This window comes from Sparus aurata, chromosome 17 (genome assembly GCF_900880675.1).
Source record: "Sparus aurata chromosome 17, fSpaAur1.1, whole genome shotgun sequence".
Lineage (NCBI taxonomy): Eukaryota > Metazoa > Chordata > Actinopteri > Spariformes > Sparidae > Sparus > Sparus aurata.
The window spans coordinates 33,976,257-33,990,250 of record NC_044203.1 but is presented as its reverse complement, the minus strand read 5'-3'; the positions used below and the strand labels follow the sequence as shown (position 1 = coordinate 33,990,250).

Below are 13,994 nucleotides of genomic sequence, written 5' to 3'. Positions count from 1 at the left end.
ATGTTGAAGAATCAGGATTTACTGAATTCAGCATCCAAGCGAACTCATCCTGACATGCTTTTATGCCGTTGAGTCTCTCATTAGCTTCTAAACTGACGTTATCAGAGCAGTTTTCCCCTCGCTGGATGTTTGTCAGGTCACTCAGAGAGCCTAAAGTGCAGCGCAGGACGTGTCCAGGCTTTTAGATAAGACACCGACATTATCTGAAAAAGTTAATGTGTGTTGCAGCTCAAACTTGGAGGTTCTTTGTGTTTAACATCTTAGCTGCTCAGTCGGCGATGGAGGAGTTTTCTTTTCATATTTGTAATGCTTTAAAACAAGGAATATGGCAAGGAAAGGATTTTATCATACGAGCTATTCAGTAAAAGACAAGTGACAAAAGCAGTGACTGCTTGTAAAAGAATGATTTGATCTGCAGACAGTTTCTCAGTCTGCGTAGAGATTTATGTACAGAACTGGTTTGTCGCCATCAAACCAAAAGTTTAAACTAATAAACCTTTTTTTCTCTCTCTCCTCTGAGCCTGTGTCATAAAATCAAAACGGATGTTTGGCAGCATGTGTTTCAATCATACAGCCGCGAACCGCGCCGTCTGGAAAAAAGATGAAGAGGTGGTTGGATGGACAGATGGATGGATGCAGTAAAGAGTGGAGGAGGAGGTGGAGGAGGAGGAGGAGGAGGAGGTGGAGGAGGAAGAGGAAGAGGAGGAGGAGGGGGAGGAGGAGGAGGAGGAGGAGGTGGAGGAGGAGGTGGAGGAGGAGGAGGAGGAGGAGGGGAGGAGGAGGAGGAGGAGTTAAAGCTACTATTTCCTGCTCCTGTGTGCCTCCTGACAGTCGAGGACCGTGTGTGTCCCTGTTGTTGATGTACAACCTGTTCCTGCATCACCACGCCGGCTGAGTTTTCACTCTTACCTTTATGTACACTCGTTGTGTGAACTGTGTGTGTGTGTGTGACTGACATCCCACCATACTTACCCCTCCATCACACACACACACACACTGTGGACTGGCTTGCAATAGATTACTTTGAAGGCTGAAAATGTGCAGACCTGGAATCACTGCGTTTCCCCGTCTTGGCCACCCAGACGTATTACTTCCTCTGCCCTCACACAGACGGAGGCTAATGGGATTTTTTTTTCTGTTAGATGCATTTTTCTGCGTGTCCTCTTTTATTTGTGCATTTGACAGAATGATATTTGGGTTCTGGCGCTTAAATCCATCCATCTCTTGATCCCAACCATCATATAGTTGTTTTGGTTGTTAAGGTTATTGACTTCAACATCTTGTCGTCTTCCTGGAGTCTTGCAGCCAACACTTAGCTTATCTAAGTAAAAAGAATAAAACTAGTTGTTTATTTGGATTGTGGAGCTGTTTTCTTCTGCTTCCCGTCTTTGTGCTAAGCTAACAAGAGTGGCACTGATCTTCTCATCCACCAGCAGGAACGCAAACAATAAAACGTCCTGAAACAGCTGCCTTTTGAGTTTCAGCCCCTGTAAAACTGGATTCTTGACTCTGAAGCTTGCTTCAGTCGTGATCAGCTTGTATTCACAGTAACTACTGTGCGCTGCAGTGGTGACTCGGGGTTACAGCAAAGAAAAGCATTAAAAATTCCATTAAAAACTCCTCAAACCTCCTCCTCCAACTCAATCCATGATCCAAAAAATGTCATTTTCCTAACAGAGCTTCTTTCCTGGTGCAGCTTCAGAACAGGTCAGAGACACGGTGTACTTGGTGTTTTGGAGAAAGTGAGTGTTTGGAACAAACTGTGGATCATTAGCAGAGAAATGGGTCGTGCTGCAGGTTTTCTGGACGTTTTGATTTATTTCAGCCCTTTTTTTTTGTGCCACGTTTCTGAGACGCTTTTAAATCCTGCAGGTGGCAAAAAAAGTCTTCACAAAACTTTTTAACTCAAAACAACACTTTGGAAAGTAACCATGTTCGACACCACAGCGCAGCAGATTGACACAACAAAATGTGATAAATATTAAATATCACGCTGATATGGATGACCTTCACTTTGAGGTTGGAAGCTACACATCGCTTGGCTCGGGTCTTAAAGAGTCGTAGGAAATATCTTCTGACAAAGAGTCTGAACGGTGCTCAACTTTCACTGAGGCGTTACTGCAAACTCCTTTCTCACCGTCACATGCACGCTCGCTTTTTTGTTTTTTTCCTATGGACCAGACTGTTTCTTGGCCGGGAGCGACTACCTCCTGGAGTCTGAGCCGGGTGTCAGTTCAAACTAAACGTGGCCAGGACGAAGTCAGAGCTAACAGGCTGCTGGCTGCGGCTGACATTCTGGGAAACACTCAAAATGTCGTCTGTCTTCTAACCTGTTGTTATTTTCAGTTCAGGCTATTCAGAAGATGCTATCACTCGACATCTGAGCTGTTGTGTTGGTGTTTGTTGGCATCCAGAGGGGAGGAGTGGTGAAACTGATGTTTTGCTTCCTGTTGGGATTCAATATTGCCTCTTTTAATTAGTTAAAACAAGCAGGATACCCAGTAGCGAGAGCTCTTAATTTGTTTAGAAATCTGTGAAAGTTTTATGGCTCGGTGCTTTTATTTACGCTTCCTGCCGCACACTGAGATAATCATTAAAGAAGCGCTGCTTTTGAGGAAGTCAAAGTAATGAGATTTGATAGAAATATGTTTTGGTTTATTAAAAAAACGTGCGTGTAATAAAGCATGAAGAGTCGGGGAGCGAGATTAATAAGTAGCTTCTCATGCAGTTGTGACTTTAAGGATTTTGAATGGAGTTTGTAATTAAGATTAGGGAGACGTTGTGTGGTTTGAGGTTGGGAGTTTAGCGGTAGCTGTCAGAGGAAGGTCCTCAAAGTGAGACGTGCCTGCGATGGAGTAAAGAGGAAGTGCCGATGTGGCTTCACGCTGGCCGAGAGCCGAGGTTTTTTGATTTATGAGTCTTGTGTTTTTTGCGTGCGGGGACGGAGCCGCGCTGTAAACCGACGGAGCGGAACGTGAGCGAGATCGCCCAAAAAATATCCTGTCCAATCTCAGATATTAGCCCCCTGCCAGAGAGAGAGAGAGAGAGAGAGACAGAAGTATGGACAGATGACAGAAAAAAGGAGACGAGAGGAGGATGAAGAAGGAGGAATGGTTCGACAAAGTGAAGAGAAGCGTGAGTTTTGCAGAACATCTGTTTTACATTTAGATGTTTCTCGCTCGTCTGCTCGGGCTCGGGCCGTCTGTGTGGCTCTAAAGCAACGGCACATTTTCAACCAGCATTAAGTGACATCTTTATGTGTGCGTATCTATCATTGAAAGGGAGGAGAGGAGAGGGCTGGTGAAAGAGGAGAGAGGGGGGGATGAGGATGATAAAGGGCCGGTGATGGGACAGGAGAAGGATGAACTGATGTGAATCAGGCAGCAGAGAAAAACCCGAGCAGAGTTTGAGATGAAGCAGCTCAGAAGTCATCCTCCTCCAGGGACTTCCTCTGTCCGTCTCTCTCCTCTTTCACATCACTCTTTCATGGAGTAGCAATCTCTTTTTTTTTTTTTTTTTTTTTTGTCCTGCAGTCCTTTCTCATCCGGAGGTGGCATAAATGTTAATGACTGATTTGTGGCTGATCCAGAGGAGGAGAGGAGAGAGGATTCGCAGCCCTCTTCATCTTTTTCTGTCTCTTCACACATTCAGAGGTAGTTTGGCCCGGACGGCTTCGGCTTCACAATGTTGTCTGGGTGCTCCAGTTTACGTGTCATCCATTATGCATCGGACAAAATGACTATCGCCAACAGCCCAATGCCAAAACGAAAGGACGGCCAAGGACGTAGAAAGATCCTGAAACGGGATCAGCTGTGCAGTGCAGGTGGAAAAGGACAAGTCTGGTCATATCCTGAGGTTATGAAGTGACAAATCATGAGCAGGAAACTGTCAACAGGAAGACAAACAGTGAGGCCAAACAGAAACAAAACAAAATTACGTTTAGATGAAGTTCCAACAAAAAGACAAAAGGCAGAAAGACGATGAAAGTCGAGGCATCACTACATGTTAAATGTAAAACAAAAAACAAGCTATAAAAAGACATTGTGACTTAAAAGTGACTCTATAGAAACGAAGTCACTGATTCTCTTCAGGCAGCTGGTTCTACCTGAGGATGTACAGCTCTGAACTTACTCGTATGAGGGCCAACGCTTCTCCTATGCAGCTTGAAGCCAAACAGCAGCTCAGTAAACTCTTAAAATCAGTTCTAAATTTAACAGGAAGCCAACGGGGAGATGTTAGACGTGATGCTGTCTGTTTTAAACCGGTGAGAATCCCGTCTGCTGCGTTCTGCATCCAAATAAAAAGACCAAAAACTAAAGAACATGTCGGTCCTTCTCTCCCGTCCGTGACCCCGAGCGACGTGAAGATATAAACCTTTTACAAACAGTTTACGGATATTTTGTTTTGTTGCGTGTATTTGTTGGAGACCTATTATCAGCCACAGATCAGGTGCAAGTATTAAGAAGGTTTATGTGGGATTGATTCACAATAAATAAACCGTGTGCGTGTGTGTGTGTGTGTGTGTTCAGGGTTGAGACGGAGCATTAGTGCGACTCATTGATGTGTTTTTAATAGTTTTTGGACTAAAAATGGAGCCCTGTGGCCCCGAGGAAGAGGATACATCACAACACGTGGAAGAAGGAGCTGCTCATTATTGGTTTTGGGTCTTTTCATGTAGAATATCACCAGATTGGAACTTGAATTGCAATACACATCGGCTATAAACTCATTTATTTGTATATTCTTTTATTTTTACAGCGAATTTCAAGAGTTCACCAAAGTGTTGTGCAAATAATTCAGAAGCAAAAAGGCACAACAGCAACAATAAAATGTAAAAAAGAAACTAAAGCTTGCGGGAGCAGCACACATGACGACTATTTCCACCGACGTACGCAGGTTTTGTTTTGACCTTGACAGTCAGGAAGGAGCTCCTCGTACAGCTGATGATGGACGACAGCTACTGCCGCTGAGATTAGCGCCGGCATCAGTCAACCTCTGAAAACCTACGTGAAGCTGCACAAATCAGAAACAACAGAAACGCGTCTGCTTAATTTATGCACAAGACAGAAGAAAAACAACACGAGCTGTGAACTCCGCCGAGACTTCAGAGTCAGAACGAGGTGAACTTCAGCGCAACCCGTCACACCGAACTGACGGCTCTGCTCAAGTCCAGATTCCAGTCGCACAATATCAGACACGTTTCAAGAACAAGAACCACAACACAAAGAAATGTTGGAAGCTCTTTTTGAAATATACAAACAACAGGTTTCAGACAAATAAGGACAGGAGACACGAAAGACTGTGAAAGTTGTTGATATCGGCTCAAACCTTCTGTTTTTATTTTGTTTTACGCGGCGTCCTTACGTTTTTAGACTAAGGGTGAAATGAATATAAAGGATGGACACTGACTATTCCAGAAATCAATTAGCAAGGTATTAATCACCACATATTGTATAATTATATCTCCTGACTGACGACAACAGCTCGGTCTGATGAGTCACGACGCTGAATCATAATTAAAATCGACCCTGGGATCGTTACTTGTGTCGTCACCTTTTGTAAATCAAAAGCTAAATGTCGCGTTGGATTTATTTTCCAGGGTTTTTAATGTCTATGCAAAGAACTTTGTATCTTGTCTTTTAAAAAACAAACAAAAAAAAAACTACATAAATAAAATTAGCATGTTTCACACCAGTTTGTTTCTTTATAATTGAAAACGGCCGGCCGGGATATTGATTTTATTCAGAGACAAAACATTCGCAGCCGTCCAACTTTCATGTTTTTAGATTGGAACGGAATCAGTATTCATGGTATTCTTCACGTCGTCATCCCGGCTACTTGTGAAATCATTATTTCGTGCCATCGCTCCGTCTTGTTTACGGACTCTCATTCATCTGCAGGTGTTAATTTGTTGTGCAGATACTCACCTTCAGCGGAAACATCGCCGCGCCGTGTTATTTAAGGTTTAGTCAACACCGCATTCATTAAAAGTAACGGCCTGCCTGCCAAATGAATCTCTGATTTACTAAATGAAATCATCATTGTGCCACAGAGTGCAGAGCTCTTTTATTATCAATGCCAAGATACAAATAATGATTCCACATAAAACACTAAACCATGCGGGGGGGACGCTCAGCTCGGGGTTTGTTCCCCCGAAAGAGACGAGACCTTTTAATCATCACATGGCGACGAAATAAATTCAGCTACCAAATCATTTTCTGTTGCAGTTTTTTTGTTTGAGTAAGAGCGAAACGGAGCCAGATGCAGGACATGAACCCAGACTGAAAAAGGGGGTTTATGGGGAAAAAAAAAAAAAAAAAAAAAAGCAGACAGATGTTGATACGTGACAGCCAGAAGTTTCCTTGTGTTTGGAAAAAGCCGAGCAGAACGAAATGAATCTCGCATTTAACTGTTTATTCATGTGCGTGAACACCAGAGAAGGTCAATTATGGTGAAGAGTGCCGAGAAATCTGGCGCGCTCCCTCGAACGTAAAGGTGACCCGTCATCCTGCTGGTTAACACGCTCTGTTTACAAGCTCTGACTCACTTCAGTACACAGTATGAAGTGCCCTCCGCTTAAAATTATTTTTTTTTGTATTGTTAGTCTCACATCGGTCGGGCGGACCACACTGAGCATGCTCGGGCACGTACTTCAGTGTTTACAGAGAGGAACAAACGGCGGTCTCTGACTGCACTGAAGTTGTTTCCATGAAAATGTTTCCAGCACAATCTGTGGACACGTTCAAAACCAAAACAACACGAGCTACAATCAAAATTAATCGAGCACCAGAAACTCTGAGGCATCATAATTTCATCGCTGCTGTCCAACTCACACGGCTTTGTGTTTTAATGACTTTGTCTCTTCTGCTGCACAGAGACGCGGTGGTGTTTTTGATCAGTTGTTACAGCGATGGAGCAAAAAAACCCTCCGTTTGTACTGAAATAAGGGACGATGCGTTTACTGACACCACAGACACGCTTGATCTTAGAATATTTGGGGGGTTTTCTGGCAGATATGATACAGATGCCTCGTCTACAGACCGGAGAAGCTGTTTTGTCATTATTTTCCGACTGGAAAAATTCACATGAATTCCCTCTCGGGTCGGAAATTCTGGGAAAATTTTGGTACGTGACGCAGACAGAAGTAAACATTTGGGTTGCTGGTTAGAAACTTCTGCCAAAGTCATGTTTTATGGAGTCATTGTCTCATTTCCTTACCTCAAATACTGGAAACAGCTGTTAGCGTGTTGTTGTTTTTTTAAACACTGAGCGATAAAATGCAAAACAACTTTTTTGTGTCGTCCATGTTGCTCTCACATTCCGACGTGACGCACATGAACACACCAAAGTCAGAAGAATGACTTCACAACTCAGGAAGTAAATGTAGAACATCCCAAAATCTTGTTTCTGTGTTTAAATACCATCGTTAGTTTCTAGATAAAAGTATTAGCATTAAAAGTACTTTCACCGTGTGTTTACTGTTAAAGTTAAGTGTTTAATGCTTCATGTTCCTCTGAACAGAAACTCTGTCCTGCTGTGCATTCAGCTCTGTTAGCAGTTAGCTCTGTTAGCAGTTAGCTCTGTTAGCAGTTAGCTCTGTTAGCTTCAGAGCTTTGGGAGATGTAAAATATCAGTTTTCTCTTCCGCGTCACGCTGAGCAGCCAGCCGGGGATTGTAAGTCACAGCATGAGGAGACACGCGCCGTCGTCGTCAGCCTGGTTCAGTTTGTCGCTTGCAGAGTGATAGTTACACAAACGTCGTCCCGTTGGCATCCTCTGTTGGTCCCAAACTTATTTCCTGTTGTCCTCAGCACAGCGGGACGCCATTAATCTCATCAAGGTCTTTCTATAAAAGTCTTTCTCGTGTTTTTGTCACTGGATGTAGCTACACAGACGACCATCAGCAGGTTGGTTTTAGCTTCTTCGTGGCAAAATCCTTTAAACCAGTGCGTCCCTAACTTTTGTTTTATTTACAAAATGTAAATATACGTAGAATCTTTCTCCTAATCCCTGTTTTTCATGTCAGTCGGTGGTTGTTTTGTTCTTGTAGAATCGGATAAAAAAATCTTTCTTCGGTTGAACTGGTCACAACCTTTTTAGCCTCGTAACAGAGAGGAGGGATCACAAGTCGACCAAAGTTCACGACCTCTGCTTTAAAAACGACGCAAATCTGAACTTAAGAAAACTTTTCACTATGATTCATACCAAAACCCGCAGATATGATTCACACCCTGCATGCTGTGACGTCAAACCAGCTGCTCCGGAGCCTCTGAAAGATATATTTCCATTCTTCACAGGAACACTGAGCCTCCGTCCGGCATTCTTTGATATGATTATCATAACTATAGAGCTGAGCTTTTTAGAAAGTGTGTATGTTGGTACCTCAGGTGTGTGTCTGTGTGCTGAGCAGCCTCCCTGCAGCAGGTTTTTACAAACACACATCCCTGAACTTTACAGTCGACGGCAGAGTGCCGCCTTAAAACACGCTGAAGAAACCGAAGTGATTCATTCTTCTTCTGCCTCCGAATTAGACGCGCGTTGTCTCTTTCGTACGACATGTTTGTGTCGAGGATTCACGTATGAGATCACGTGTTTGTCTTGTCTGTGTAGGACGTGTGAGGACGTTTGTTTCTGTAGTTTGTTTGTGTACATAATCTGTGCGCTGTAGGTTTGTGTTGTTATATAAGAAAACTAATTGGTTTGTTTTAAGAGTGGGCGTGCATGCCTGCTCGTACAAAGTGTCTCTGTGTGAGCGCCGGATCATTACGCTCGTGGTTGTGCAGTATATGAACCCGTGTCTGTTTTTATTTGGTGCATTACAACGTGTGGGAAGATTGCTGGCGACGATGCGAGGCGCCGCTCGGCTAGAGGCGCTTCCGCTCCACCGTGCGTTGGCTCGATCTCATTACTCAACCGTCCAATGGATGAGACTTTGATTTCTGATTGACTCCGAGGTGAAAGACGGCGTGTTTATTGGAGAGAGAGAGAGCGGCGTAGCAATCGTAGGCACATTTCCATCAGAGCAGCAGAAAATCAATGATTGTCAGATTGGGTTTCTTGTCACTTCTGGAGGAGTGGTTCAAAAGGCGAATTTAGAGGATTTGGATTGCTCAGCAGCAAGTTCAGAAAGGCACAAATTTTGCAGAGAAAAAAATGTTTTGAAGCGTTTATTTGAAGTGATTGAGCTTTTGTTTCCTTTTTTCTTTTGCTCAGCGAGTCTCTTGAGTTCATTGAAGTATTCATGCAGACGTGATGAAAAGGGGAAACTCATCCATAACATACTTTAAATCAATCAACTAACAGGCTATTCATGTATTATTTAGTCCCCTGCATGTGACGGTGAGAGCAGGAAGTGAAAAACTTTGAACACGATCGTGTATTCCTGATCTGAATCTGCTCACGTCGACCTTCTTTTACCCTCGAAAAATCCACACACGCACGCTCACACTGCTTTTGACGATTACACTTCCGGTTCGCGGAAAACTCCCGATCGTCCCGATTGCTTTCATCCTTAAGTTCATTTTCTTCTTCTTCTTCTTCTTTGTTATTCCAACTGCTGCAGAAAGCTGGTGCAAAATATAGATGTTTTTTTCCAGATACACGTGCCATGCGATCAGCAATGCGAGGGGTTCAACAGCAGAAAGTGTTTTTATGAAAATATCAGCGGTAAATGACAGGTTCGGGTGTTAACACACTTCCCTCGAGACTATTTTTTTTTCACTGACATTCAACAATCATACGGTGGAGAACGCAGAGGTACCAATTTCACCAGCAGAAGCCTCAGTTTACTGAAATCCAGCGCAGCTACAGAAAGTGCTGTGTGTGAAGACAGCCTGCTTCTAAAAAACATGCCGGGAATGACTAAGTGAAGTGCAGGCAGAGCGGGACGGGCTGAGGGAAAGTGAGGACACCACGAGAAGTAAATTACAATTCTTCATCACAAACTAAGTGCCGGGAATCTGCTGAATGCCACAAAATTGATAATATACGACCTTGTAGGGAGATCCAAGGGTGGATTTTCCCTTCAGGTCCGGCGAGCGCTGCGTCCCGGCAACAAATGCGAGACCCTCTGACCTCAGCCAGACACGGAACAAATTACATTTTGTTACGGAGCACTCCGAGCGGTCCTCATCAGCAAAACCAATTTTGGGAAGACTCAACGAGGTGCTTTGTTACAAATGGACAGTCGGGGAAATGGACTGATGCAAATTTACTGATGCGTCTCTTTTGTTTTTTCTCCCCTCAGAGGCGGGTTTGAACAGGATGTGGAGAACGGTTACCGTCAGCACCCGGATACCTGCCACGGTGAGATGGAAACATTTATTTATTTCACTGATTTGCATAAGCAATAAAGGAGGAGAGAGGACGACAAAAAAAACAAACACCTTCTGACTGTTATCAGATCTTGATGGCAGAGCGACAGCAGGCACCAAGTGATTGTGGATCTAACCAATTTTTAGTGGAGCATTATGATGCATTTATTTCAACGAGGGCAGCAATTCATTTCGTATTGAAGGAGCTTGAAGAGTAGTTTGTCCGCCCTCGCTCGCAGTCCCTGCTGGAATACTGTTCTCAATCTTTCTATCTTAATTAAGCATTCGCTCGCAGAAGTGTTTTTGAGACAAGACAAAGTGGGTTGTTATAGCTCCTTTGCATGTGTCTGGGATGTGATCAGAAGCACAAACAGGAAGAATTCAACACTACTTGTCTGCCATTAGGGAATTAATGAATTGCAGCCCAGGAAGCAGAGATCTTTACCAATCATAACACAATCCACAAACACTGGAAGCGTTGTTGACTTTGTCTCTCTCTGTCTTTCTCCAGATGTCCTGGCGACCACTCGCAAGCAGAACACGGCGCTAGATTCAGCGTATGGTCAGTGGACATGTCTTTGTTTTTACTTTTTACTGCGTCAGGTGATGTAGCCGGTCACCAGTGAGGGGCTGAGAACGCTAAGTGGTTTTTAAAGAGGTTTTCTCATGAAAAGTTTGTGGTTTGTGTCTGTTAACAGCCATGATTCAGAGTTAAATCAGTAGGCGGGTTTTTAGTTTTGTTTTATAGCGAGCTGGGTGTTATTGTGGTAGTTTTGGCCTTCGTCACTGTTGGTAACATGAACAATTTCCCCCAAAACAGTTCAATTGTTATGATCCTGTGATGCTGTGTCATCACTACAACAAAGCACATGAGCAAGCAGATGATTGTAGAAATTGTAAACAAACCCAAAGTTTATCTGAAGGCACTTCAGTGATGGAGAAACTTTTAAGTGGACGCACCAAGAACCAGAAAGTCACTCAGCAGAATCAGAATCAAAATGTTTACCACGGACAGATTAGTCAACTCATTTTAAGCGTCCAAGCCAAGGTTGGACAGCCGTGGTGTTGGGAACCCTACTGTTATCCCTCCACTGGTATTATCAGCAATAATAGTACAGTAATATGTGCCTGTAGGTCCATTTCTTTTGCTTTTTCCACAATATGTTTGATAAAAGTCAGACAGAAAATGGTCGGATTGGTTGACAAATTTAAGGGGGTCGTCCATTGGTAAATCTGGTGCTGCAGCATTCCAGAGGAGGTATAAAACTCTATGTTAGACCCCAAAAAGTGTCACATGTCCACCATGAGTTGGTGCTATAATCAAGGTAAAAGCGTTTTGGCCGGTAATGTCTGTAGAGTTGCTGAGTAAAACCTTGCCAATAAAAGCGACGGCCAAAACTATAAAGAAAAATAAAAAAAATACGACCCACAACATAAAGAAATAAAATGAATAGTTGTTTAAATATCCTGGAACAACATATTGATCCTCCACCTCCTCGCTCACTCTTACTTTATGTGGAGAACAGGCTCAGATTTATTCACTTATATGCCCACAGAGTAAATGTTTCTGCACTTTACAACTCGGGAGGTTACAGAATATTTTATATGGAGGCAGCTGAATGGCCACCTCTCCTTCTCAGCCGGTCCGACAGCGTAAACATTGAAGCCATTGTCTGAAGCATCACTCCTTTTGATGGACCAGGAGCTCGGCTGGCCGGCCTGCCTAATGCCCTGTATCAAGAAGGATCATCATCCCTGTCACGTCCCATTACTCCCCCGCTGGCCACGCCGCGCAGCCCCTGGCATGGCCGGAATAGAAATTGGAAAATGCCGCCAAGCTGGCCCAGCGCTCGGAGAAGATTGAGGAGGTTGTGTTCGGATCATTTTCTAACACTGCAACATTCAAAACTAGTCATTTTCAATCAGATAGCTGTTGGCCAGCCGCTGTCGCTTTTATCTGCACAACTAAGCACCCGCCTCGACTCTGTGAGCAGTTTTTTTTTTTAAGACTTGCTCAAAGTCAGCTCCCTTTTGTCAATGCACAAATTGGGACACTGGGGAGCTTAATGGCAGTGGTTGATCCAACAAAGTGATGAGTATCTTCACTGAGCACATCATGCTGGAAGATGTCGACCATTACGTCTCAGCAGAACCATCCATCCTGCGAGTCCCTCCGTGTCTTTCCCAGAACAGAGGCTACTTTGTCTGCCAGAGGCTCCGGCCCGGACCTCCACAGCCCCACAGCGCCTCAGTAGTCCGTAAAGCCTCCCCGCTGGAGGAATTACCACTCAGTCGGTAGCGAGACTTGATGAGCAACGCTCCTGCTTAATCCTCTCCCCACCCCGACGCTTCACTGCACTGTTTGAAGTTCTCCACACGCAGTCAGATTCGGTCTCTGTTGTCTTTTGGGGTGTTTATAGTTTTTTTTTTTTACACAAAAAGCCTTTTAAGTCTCAGCGCTGAAGATCAATTATCAGCTTTCCCAAACAATGAAACACCCCATATGCCGAACAAAGCTGTTGTCACACAGGGGCTCCGTTCTGTGTTCGAAAGCACACCAAAGGCAGGGACGATTTCTTTCTTCCACTTTCCTGTCACCCAAACAATCGCAGCCAGCAGAGAGGAGGGCGTGAGACAAGCGCCTGCCTGTGTAGGTAATCAAATGTTCCTCTTTTTTATCTGTGTCCTTTTAGCAAGAGGGAAAAAAAAAAAGGAGGAGAAACAATATGATCTTATGTGCACACTCGGAATAACACAATAGTTATAAATTGAGGTAATGATGAAATCCTGGAGCTATTGTCCGAGGCGCCGGGGCCAAACACCCCCTGGTGTACAGTTTTAATTTGCCCGGCGCAGATGGCGAACTGACGGGGCACCTCATTCAGAGTGAACGCTGTCAACTGGCTCGCAGCGAGAGGGAGAACAAGCCCTCTTCCTCCAGTCTGGGTGTGAGATCCGCAGAATGCTAACATTATGGCCGGCTTATTAGTGCCGGAGCCGAAGCCAATAGCAGCATGCTGCTCGTCGGACCTCAAGGACAACAGAGAGCTAATAATGCAATCAAGATGTGGAGTGTGTCATCAAGATAAATACGTTTGATAATACGAGGCCCGTGGCAGCGAATGCCCAGCGTGTTCCTCGGCATATGTTTGAAATGATTCCAGACGCGGCCGTCGTAATGTTTGCTCGTCTGCCTCAAGGTGACGGAGTTTTCCTGTGAAACAGCTCAGCTCAGGATGAGGTAGTGGAAAAAAAAAAGAGAGCTGTGGTGGAGGGGAAAAAAAAAACACCAGTATCTATTTCAACTTATCTGTGAAAACACTTAACAGGGTGGACGCAGAGGAGTTTTAATGGTGGTCATGCATAAAAAAAAGGGAAGACGGGGAGATTTTTCTGTAAAATGAGATGAAAACCAGGATTAAATGATTACTGAGGGGAAGCCAGACCTTCTCTCAAACCCCGATTGATCCAAGAGTTAGATATTAGAAAAGTGCCTTCAACCGTTTCTGCAGTTTGCAGAGTGCAATATCCAAATAGTAGAAGCCTCAAGTGTTTTAAAGGTAAATTCTGTGACAAACCAGGATGATAAAGACGTACTGAAGTGCTGCAGAGACGCCCTGATCTACAAATCCTGTTCTCCAGGTGCAGAGCCCCAACAAATGTCACATCATCGAGCTTTTAA

The 13,994-nt window shown here is 44.1% G+C and overlaps 1 protein-coding gene across 4 annotated transcripts in view; it reads left to right on the top strand.

The window, feature by feature from the left end:
• sema6cb (semaphorin 6Cb) overlaps window positions 1–13,994 on the top strand; it is a 170,878-nt gene that overhangs the window by 138,810 nt on the left and 18,074 nt on the right. For all 4 annotated transcript variants that reach the window (XM_030393763.1, XM_030393762.1, XM_030393760.1 and 1 more), the window contains 2 exons: window positions 10,246–10,304; window positions 10,824–10,874. In XM_030393763.1, coding sequence (XP_030249623.1) covers window positions 10,246–10,304; window positions 10,824–10,874 — 110 coding nt within the window. The remainder of the gene's footprint in view (window positions 1–10,245; window positions 10,305–10,823; window positions 10,875–13,994) is intronic.